The sequence below is a fragment of the Psammomys obesus genome, unplaced genomic scaffold (assembly GCF_907164565.1).
Source record: "Psammomys obesus unplaced genomic scaffold, mPsaObe1.curated_primary_1811, whole genome shotgun sequence".
NCBI lineage: Eukaryota > Metazoa > Chordata > Mammalia > Rodentia > Muridae > Psammomys > Psammomys obesus.
This window is the reverse complement of record NW_026593947.1, coordinates 501,672-512,020: the sequence shown is the minus strand read 5'-3', so window position 1 is coordinate 512,020 and position 10,349 is coordinate 501,672. Positions and strand designations below refer to the sequence as shown.

General features: G+C 44.7%; 1 protein-coding gene across 5 annotated transcripts in view; it reads left to right on the top strand.

Annotated features, from left to right (window-relative positions):
• Nucleotides 1–10,349, top strand: part of Nrp1 (neuropilin 1) — a 142,262-nt gene that overhangs the window by 113,677 nt on the left and 18,236 nt on the right. For all 5 annotated transcript variants that reach the window (XM_055617557.1, XM_055617558.1, XM_055617560.1 and 2 more), the window contains exons 11-12: nt 224–368; nt 4,234–4,338. In XM_055617557.1, coding sequence (XP_055473532.1) covers nt 224–368; nt 4,234–4,338 — 250 coding nt within the window. The remainder of the gene's footprint in view (nt 1–223; nt 369–4,233; nt 4,339–10,349) is intronic.

The following is a 10,349-nucleotide window of genomic DNA, read 5'->3' as shown; positions in this document are numbered from 1 at the left end:
CTGCCTCCCTGCCTCCCTGCCTCCCTGCCTCCCTGCCTCCCTGCCTCCCTGCCTCTCCAGTGGTGGGATCACAAGTGCACATCATCATGCCCAACTTTCTTTTACATGGATTCTGGGGTTGAATCCAGGCCCTTGGAAGACAAGGATCTGACCCCATGCACCACCTACCCAACCCTTAATACTTTTTCTCTTACTAAGCACAGCTTGTTTGTTTGTTTCACAGTCTTTCGAAGGCAACAACAACTATGACACACCTGAGCTCCGGACATTTTCACCTCTGTCCACACGATTCATCAGGATCTACCCCGAGAGAGCCACACACAGCGGGCTTGGGCTGAGGATGGAGCTACTAGGCTGTGAAGTGGAAGGTAACTGCAGTTCCCAGAGTCCCTTCTTTCTCCCTTTCTATTTGTTTTCTCCTGCATTTGTGCCTATGACTGTGCCGTGGTTAAACTGCCACCCTTTCCCCTGAGTGAGCTGCATCTCCATGCCCGTCAAGCAGCGAGGCCTGGCAGCTGCCCTTCCACAGAGCACCCAACTTTTGCCTTTGTAGTCTGCACTGCTTTTCTGCTTTGGAGTCTAGTAGTTTGTCTCTCTTGAGTAAGTGTATGTGAGCGTGTGTGTGTGTGTGTGTGTGTGTGTGTGTGTGTGTGTGTGTGTTAGGGATATAGCTCAGTTGATTAGTAAAATGCTTGCCACACAAAGATTGGACCTGAGTTCAGTCCTCAGCATCCACATAAAACAAAACAAAACAAAACAAAACAAAAAGCTGGGCATGGTGGTACATATTTGTAGTCCCAGCGCTAGAGAGATAGAGACAGGTAGAGCTCTTTCAGGCCAGTGAGAGCCACCTTATCAAAAATCAAAGTGCATAATATCTGAGGAACAACTGCCAAAGCTGACCCCTGGCTTACACATGCGCACCTACACACACACGAGTATTCTATACAAAAATATTGAAGTGAAACATACATAACACAAAATTCACTTCACTTATTTATTTTTGAGACGCGGGTCTTACTATAGCCCAGACTGTCCTCAGATTTGTGATACTCCTGCCTCAGCTTCCCAACTAGCTGATATTATGAGGTGTGCTAGCATTTTAAAGTAAATACCTCAGTGTCTTTGAATACTCCCACAGTTTTCTTGCTTCCGCCATCTCTCTCACATTCTGAAATATTTCCATTGCAGCGTAGTAAAGCCCTTTAACCACTATGCTGCCTCTCCTTCTGCCCACGTTCCAAAACCTCCAGCCAACTCCTTTAGCTTTCAGAGATGTGTGTAAAGATGGCTCAGAAGAAAAGTTGCTTCTGCTATGCAAGACTGACAAGCTGAGTTCAATCCCTGGAACCCTCTATGGAAGGAATTGACCCATGAATTGACCTCTGATTTGGACCCACCTACCTACATACATCACACACACACAATAAAGCAAAAATGATTAAAAATAAATATGTCTAGAGGTCTGTCCCATACAAATTTCTGTCTCTGGGGCTGACCAATGTTCTACTCAAACAGCAACAGCATTTGACAGAGGGGCAGCAAGATACCTTGGACAAAGTCCTTAGGCTGTTGGGAAGAAACAAAGTTTGACCTGCGGTAAAGTGATATGTATGATAATATGGCAGGATCTGCTGAAGGATGTATCCTCATTTCTCAGTCTGTCATATGAAGGTCACAAAAGCATAAATCAGACCCAAAATCTTACCTGGGATGGAGGCGCTGATTGATTTGAGCTGGTTATTTACCACTCATTGCTTGATGCCCTGGAATTCCCATCTGCCTTAGATCTGGGTATAAATGAGTAATTTTACACCAGCTTTTCCACCTCCAGGTCCTTCTCTGGGTTACCTAGAAGAATGGCTGTTGTTGGTGCCCAGATGTTAATCAACTGAGCACATGCTCAAAGTTGTTACAAAGAAAGCTTTTTAATATCACCTTCCTCAGGTTTCAAAATTACGTGTCTGTTGAGCTACCCAAACATAATTACATTCCTGAGCACATTAAATGCCGTAGAACTTTCCATATGCACTATAGGATTTGGGGCTATCAATCACCGCACTGCTGAGTAGTTCATGGCTACTTTTTGATGTATATTTAAAATCAGGCCTTGTCTCCTACCCTCCCCTTGGTTTTGACTTCCAAATCTGTTGTCTGAATCTTCCAACAGTATCAATGCAGACCAACAGTAACCACATGCCAGAGATCAAGCAAATGACAAAGAAGCAGTTAACAGTCTTGGCCAAGTAAAATGTACTCATTCAGTGCACTGAGAAGTGTGGTCCTCTGGGGGGGGGGGGGCAGTGCCCTGAGGCAGGTGCTTCACCCTGACCCTGGAAGAAACTGTGATTTAGGGGGTGGAATGAATGCAGGCTTGAAAACACTGAGCCTGTGGCAGTTTGCCAGTTTCAATTCTGGAGTACATAAGATAGGGAATCTACAAGCACTCCCCTGAACTGGGTTTAAAGAAATCATCTAGGAAGAGTAATTCCAGCACTTTTTAATGCACATGGTAAGAGGGAAACTTTCCACTCTTAGACCCATTCTTGGGTTTTAGCAAATGAGCACCAGGGTCAAGCTTCTTGGTGGTGAGGTCCAATCCAACCTTGAAGGACTCATTTTGAGCACAAGCTTCTTTTTAACAAGAGTTAGCGATCTCCAGACTTTCAGGTAGGGAAACTGAGGCATACAATGAGTCATTTCTTAATCTTTGTAATGGAACCCAGGCACAACTTTGGACCACTTCCAATACGAAGGTTCTCCTTGTGAGAACTATTACAGTGAGGAGAGGTAGGCAGAGCAAGCAGAGCTTAAAGGTCTTAAAAGTAGCAGCTTATCAAGGACGAGGGGACAACAGCTACACAGCTGGCCAGAGCATTCTGCTGGCCCAGTGATAGCAATGAGTAAAGCCAAGAGTGTCCGTGCGTGTGTGCTTCTGGGGTATGTGGGGGTGTAAAAACCACTGTTTATAACGAAAAAAAATAAGGGCTGGGTTGATGGCACAGAGGATAAAATCCTTGCCTTTCAAGAATAAGGCCCCGGTTCAACTCCCAGAATCATATAAAAGAAAGTTGGGAATGGTGGTGTGTATTTGTGATCCTAGCACCAGGGAGACAGAGATAGGCAGATCCAAGGACTCACTAACCAACTAGTTTTATGAAGTCCAGGAGATGGGCCTAAGTGGCAGGTGTCAGTCTGTACATGGTGATTTCTCGACTATTCTGCCGTCAAGGATTTGGGGCAGTAAAACCTCAGCTCTGCCCCTATATTTATCTTAACTCTGTTCAGTCCTTAAGCACAGTGATGGTGATGAGTTCTTCCAGGTAAAGCAGGTGTGACTGGTAACTCCTCCTGGCCAGGGCTGGAGAGGAGCCCCCACACTCCCACCCTACTCCAGAATCTCATGGCTCTCCTACTTCAAGGGTCTTGACCCTTATCTCTTGTCCTGTAATGTGAAATACAATCCCCCAAACTGTAAAATATTAAACAGATTGAAAAAATGAATAACAGGCTAAAAAAAAATAGACTGAACCAAATTTAAAGGACTTCAAAAGCAGTCTTTGATTAATGTTGGCTACTTTTCAACTACAAAATCAAAGATACAGGAGGCCTGGCCAGCAGTGGAATGTAACCCCACTGAATACTAGACCATAGAGACAGGCCAGCTCACACACCTGCTTGGGACAGAGGGCCCCTGCTGCTTAGAGAGAAACACAACAACCTCTGAACAAAGAACAGCGCCGTGCTGAGTATAAGCTGATGCTTCTTTGTGCAGAAAAAGAAAAAAAAGAAAAACCAATGATATAAACTCAGCAAACTAGTTAGTACTAAGACTATGGTAGAATTCATGGGTGTGACTTCTCAGTACATTAGAAATAAAGGGAAACATGGTCTAATCTCTATCAAGGGGGCTCTTGACTCCAGGGTCATGAACAAATATCCGGGAGAACTCAAGAGGTTTGCAGGAAAGAAGTGTTTATATAGATAACTATGTGTTGACTGCTTCTGCAGCCAAATCTACTCAGCAGGTAGGGATCAAACACCCCAGCCCAGCAGCGCCTCATGTATTGGGTAAAATTCAGGGGTATTTAGCTTTCCGAGAGAGACAGATCATGTCCCTGCCTCCTTACTACAGCTCTGAGTCTGCTGCACAAGCTTTAGCAGTTCCAACAGCCAAAGCCTCAAGAGTGTGTTTTCAGAAGTGTGAGAAGTAATACTTGGCTCTTGTTTCAGCACCTACAGCTGAACCAACCACACCCAACGGGAACCCGGTGGACGAGTGTGACGATGACCAGGCCAACTGCCACAGTGGCACAGGTGACGACCTCCAGCTCACAGGTGCAGAGCCCTCCCTCAGCCCATCACTGTGCCTTGTCAGTCTGTGTCTTGGTCCTCTGTGTGTGCTTGCCACTCATCGGTTGGTGGCAGGTGCTGGCAGGACCACTGCAGAATAGAACTTGCCATAGCACACAAGGCTTCATTTCCTCATGCCACTCACGTAGAGACTTCACTATGTCAGTTGCAGTTGCTTTCATTGCTGAGTGTGCTACGTTCATCCTCACACAGCCCCTTTCGTGCGACACGCGCTCCACCCATACCCAAACACACACTGTGAAGTATTCGCTTCTCTTTCCTAATGAGGACAAAGTTGTTTGTTTAAGTGGAGACTTTATCCACAAATTGATTAAATTAGACTTCTAATTTCAATGCAACTTTTAAGTTAGGATTTTGTAAATTGCTTTATATTGAAATTTACTAAGGCAGAAGTACCTGTGGCTTCACATCAGTCCTGGCTGACAGATTCCTCAGATGGGGTTGCACCTAGCACCTCAGGGTTTATCTGGCTCACTGCCACATCATCCAAAACCACAAAAGCTATGAAGAAACCTTTCTTTACTGTTAAGATGGCAGAGGAAATTAAGCAAACAGGGAAATAGGATTGCCCATTTGAAAATTGACCGGGGCACTAAATTTCACACCCTGTTTTGAAAAAAAAAAAAAAAAAACTATCACAGGACCATTGGGACAGAAAAATCTGGTATTTGTTTTATTTTATACATACGTGTGCTTGTGTGTGCATGCACATGTATGTGATTGTGAAAGTCAGAGGTCCACACTGAATGTCTTCCTCAATTCATTCCTTCTTATTTTTTTGGAGACAGAGTCTCTCACTAAATCCCAAGACTCCCCGGTTTGGCTAGACTGGCTGACCTAGCTCTAGGGAGCTACCCCACACTATGGTTGAAGAATGTACTTCAGCTCCTGTCTTAGTGTTTTGAAACACTGCTTTGCTTTTTATTGCACACCATATATTTAAAAAAAAAAAAAAAACTGCATTGGATTTAAACAGACAAGGTGATTCAGAAGCTGCAGAGACCCAAACTCTTCCCTGACCCTTTTGACAGTCCATGCTGTTCCTAGACAGATGTGGTTGAACACATGTGGATGAGGCCTGGAGATGTGCTTGCCTGGGGGTCTTCAGAGTTGTACTGGGTTTATGCACAACCCTACCTGGAGAGTGTTGCTAACAGTAACGAATGTCAGGAGGCACCAGGTCAGGAGAACACCTGCGGTGCTGTGGTGCAGGTACTCTACGATGCAGGCAGCTGGTAGGTGTTTGGTGTCCTGTGGTAGCTGCCATTCTTTCTGGTATGGAGAAGGCAGGAAGCCAGTAGATGTCTGGTCTACTCTGGTACCTGCTGTTGGTTTGGGGAGAAGTCATGCTAGACCTGGTATCCATATCAGAACACAGTTGTTCTTGGGCATAGTGGCCATGGAATGACAAGTAAGAATGGGTTCAGCTTTGCCATGACCAGCTTCTCAGAAACATAGAAGATGGGACCCCTCTGGACCAAAGAGAAAAGCTGGCACTAACATAGGGAGGTGCCTGGCCCTCAGTAAGCAGCGCGCCCAGCTGCTGGAGACCAGAACACCAGAGCAGGCTTAGCTCTTGTCCTTCACACAGACACAGGCTGCTGCTACAAAACAGAGATGCCTGTTGGCCTGACTTGCAGTAGGTGCCCAGGTCCTCTAGCAGGTGACCAGAAGGTTGGAACTGTCACTCCAGCTTCCTTTTCTTTCTGCTTATGAGCCTCTGCCTCTTCACTTCAGCTTTTTCTTTGGGGGTTCACACACCTTACTTTTTATGTGGGTACTGGGGATCAAAGTCCTTAGGCTTGTGAGCAAATACTTCACTGAACTCTCTTCCCAAGCTCCTTGACCCTGAGCCCCCATAATGAATTGTCATGAGAAAAATTGAGGGTGTTATCATGTAATTTCCTAATACTGATGGCTAAACACATTAGAGCTGAAATTTAGGGAATACCCCTTGATTCATTTCCAATTACTTCAAAATCTCTCCTCTGGAATAGGGAAAGAGCTCCAGGCTAAAGGGTAAAATTCAAGGTTAAAAGGAAGAAAAAAAAATTAGTCCAGAAATGTAGCACAGCTAACCAGAATTTTTATACTTAAGTCACATCCCCTTGGAACTTTTACCCTTCAAATTTCCAAGACAATCTCTTACCACAGCGCTGGGGGTTGTCAACGCAAATTTTATACTAAGTAGCCACAAGAACTTACTCCAAATAATGCGGAGGCATTCTTGCATCAGATGACAAGTTATGTGGCTGATATACAAAACAGAGTTCCATCCCCAAGCCAGGCCCTGTACCGTTTTCCCAGAGTTGCCTGTAAGCCAGCCACCCCAAGCCTCAGGGTCTGTCATGAAAAGGAAGCATTTCAGTATCATTGCACGCCCTTTTCAATTGCGCTCTGTGGAGAGCTCTTATCCTCATGAGCCCTGGAGTGGTCAGTTAATATTGATTAAAAACAAAGGCTCAGATTTACTCCTCATATCCGAACAAACGGCCTTCTCATTTTTACATTAGCTCATGACTGAGCCAACTGAAACTGGAGCCTTTGAATGAATAGGGCGAGCCTGTTAGCCTGGAGCAAAGCGCGTATGAGGCAAGCTGCGCACCCCAGAAAATGTGTCATTCAGAGTGGAAACACTGACAGCCCTTGAGAGGACAATGTTTTGTTTCACCTACAATGCTGAAATGCTTTCTTCAGCAGAGGAAAAAAAAAGCCTTAATATTTTTAAAGTTACCATGGCAAGAAAGAAAATAGTTATTTTCTTAGGCTAGTATGTCTCACCAATTCTAAAAATCTCTGCCCATAGCAAGAACCTCAAGGGCTGGTCTTGCCCAGCCCACAGCCCACCGAGAACACATAATTTTATTCATGCTTATGCTTCATTTTCATTAGTTATATTTTTTTCTACATATAAAAACCTGCCTCCTGAACTCACATGTAATGCAAGTAGCACTCTACATGTAAAACACACACATCCATCTTGAGCTCACCTAACCCGAGAACCTCTAAGCCTAGAACAGGGCTTCTCAAACTGTGGGCACGGCCCCTTTGGCAAATCTTTTTCTTCAAAATTATTTGTATTATGATTCATAACAGTTATGAAGTAACATGAAAATAACTTTGTGGTTGGGGTCACCACAACACGAGGAACTGTATTTAAAGGTCGAAGCATCAGGAGGGTTAAGAACCACTGCTCTCGAGTCACCCTTTTGGCTAATTGTGACAGGTTTTATGGCCAGATCTATTAGCTTTGGGTGTCTAGTGCAATAAAACCCAGCAGGAGCTTTTTCATGTGAACCTTGAGAGCAGGATGTATGGAAAGGAGGTTGATCCTCTCTTGAGCAGTTCGGTCCCATCAGCACATTCAGAGTCCGTTTAGATTATCCTATGGTAAGATGTCAAATAGAGGGGAACAAACTCTCCAGGCAAGCACCACCACTCACAAGTGATGCTGACGTTCAGGTGAACTGTCCTGTGGTAGAAACTGGAGACCTTGTGTCTCTATGCTTTCTAGCCACAATTAAGATTCACTCTCGAACTTGCTCAACTGCAAACCCTTTTGAAAGGCAGTGGGAGGTGAAATTTCACCTTGAGTCCTCTGGACCCAACATGGAATTTAGCTTCCAGTTTGTAACAAAACTGATGATGCATTTCAGATATGAAAGTGAGTGTTCACCTTGACTCTTTACCCTCTCAAACTGCTGGAGACAGTATGCTAATGTATTCTGGCCTCCCTCCAATCCTGCCATCAGAAACTGACCTTCTGTCTAGTGCCTACCTTACTGAGGCCATGCACATGCAACCCTCCTATAGCATTTTCACTCAGTGAGTGAGACATGTTAGTGCAAAGAGGTAGCTCAGAAACCTCTAGATGTTCCAGAAGCAAAATATTGCAGCTCTCTAATGCGTAAAAGCACATTTGATGTTAGTGCCAGCCTGTGGAGCAGTAGGAAAGGACAGGCTTGTGTTTCACAAATCCGAGTGAAGTGAGGCTGCTGGGCAGAGCACAACAGCGCCTTAGACTAATGTTTAAAATGCTCTGTGATAAGGCTCAGTACATCCATGCCCCCACCCAGTGTTTATACTCAGGGATAAAGATCAGTTCCTTGAAGCTGGGGAAATGGCTTAACAGACAATGTGCTTCCTACACAATCATGAAGAACTGAGCTCAGATCCTAGAATCCATTTAAAAGGTCAGACTTGGCAGTGTGAATCAGTAATCCCAGTGCTAGAGGCAGAGAGAGGATCCCCTGTACTCACTGGCTAGTCAATTTAGCCAGGTAATGAGCTCTAGGCTCAGTAAGAAGCTCTATCTCAGAAGCAAAATGAAGAGAGCTTTCTGGAGAAAGCTCAATGGTTAAGAACTTGTATAAAATCTGGGTTTGGGTCCCAGCACCCATGTCAGGCAACTTACAACTACCTGTAACTGCAGCTCTAGGGGATCCAGTACCCTCTGGCTTCCATAAGTAGAAGCGCAGGTTTGCGTGCACACACACACAGGCTTTTAAAATACACATAATTTAAAATAAAATGGAAAACAATTGAAAAAGACACTCGATGTTGACCTCCACACCATATCTATGTGTGCATGTGCTGTGGATCTACTGTGCGTGTGCACAGCAGCACAGAAGATCCGTTCTCCACAACTAGAGTCTGTTTGGCAAATACACTAGGGGAGAATGGCTTCCTCAAGTCCCTGAGTAAAGAGCAGTACACCACTGTTTCCCAGACACAATGAGTCAAAGACTCATCTGAGAAGCTCTGGAAAATAATTTCATTCAAGGCCTTTTCTCCCAGAGATTCTGTTCCCACTGAGGTCCCAGAGGAGATAAGTAGAGAGGAAGCTGCAATGAGTCACCACGATTATTCTTGTGGTTGGGCAAGTTGGGGAGCATGTGGGGCATCGGTGACTCGGTAGAGTTCTCGCTGCACAAGAATGAAGCATGTACTTGTAACCCCAGCACTGGGAGGCAGGAAGGTCCTAGGGCTTGATGGCCCGCCAGCAAAGCCCAACCAGGAAGCCCCAGGTCTCAGTGACAGACCCCGTCTCAATAACCCAAGGTAGAAATGGCATCTGAGATTAACCTCTTGTACACACATGTATATATGTGTGTGTATCTTCATATGCAAGCAACACACACGTACACACACACACACACAGAGACAACACCACTTAGGACAGCTTACAGTAATGAGTGGTATGGAAGAGAAGCCACCCAAAGAAGAGGTTAAAGTCTGCAAAAGGCTATAGCCCACTCCCTGACAGAGATTTCCAAGGAAGGCTCAGGCTGAGTCACAGCTGACAGTATTCACATAATTATTGTTCAAGTTCCTTGGGAGTATGCAAAGGTGTTTATCCTCTTTGCCTTCACATACCTTCCACCACTTCTCCAAACCATATATTTGTTCTTGGAAAAAATAAACAGCTATGCCAGAGGAAAGAATATGAAAAAGGAGAACCACAGCCATCCACTTTAAACCTGCGGTTTTAAAATACCTGTGGGGACTGACTTCATGACTTCCCTGAAGGCACACTTTTCAAACCCTGGAAACTATTTAAAGCTTCAAGGTGTAGGTCAAGTTTAATACTTAAGCCAATAAGGACAATTAGCCTTAAGTCAGTGAAAAAAGGGTAGAGGCCCTGGCATTTCACTGTTGAAACTGAATGCTGCATGTAGCCTTAGAACAAAGTCCCTGACCCGCCATGCCTCCTGGATACTTTATGAGGAAATGTGCCTGGATATATGGCACACTTGAAAACTGCTACAAGAGTTTTCACTACCACCACCACCACTAAAAAATGGTGATGCCTTTGCTAATTAGCCCAATTTAGCTATTCTGTGTGTGTGAGAGAAATTGTACACTATAGATAGAGACAATATGTATTTGTTGATTTAAAACATTTAAACAAATGTATGAGGTTTTTAAGTAGTGCTGTCAGTGGGTAGGGGGCCTCCTCGCAAGCCTGAAGTCAG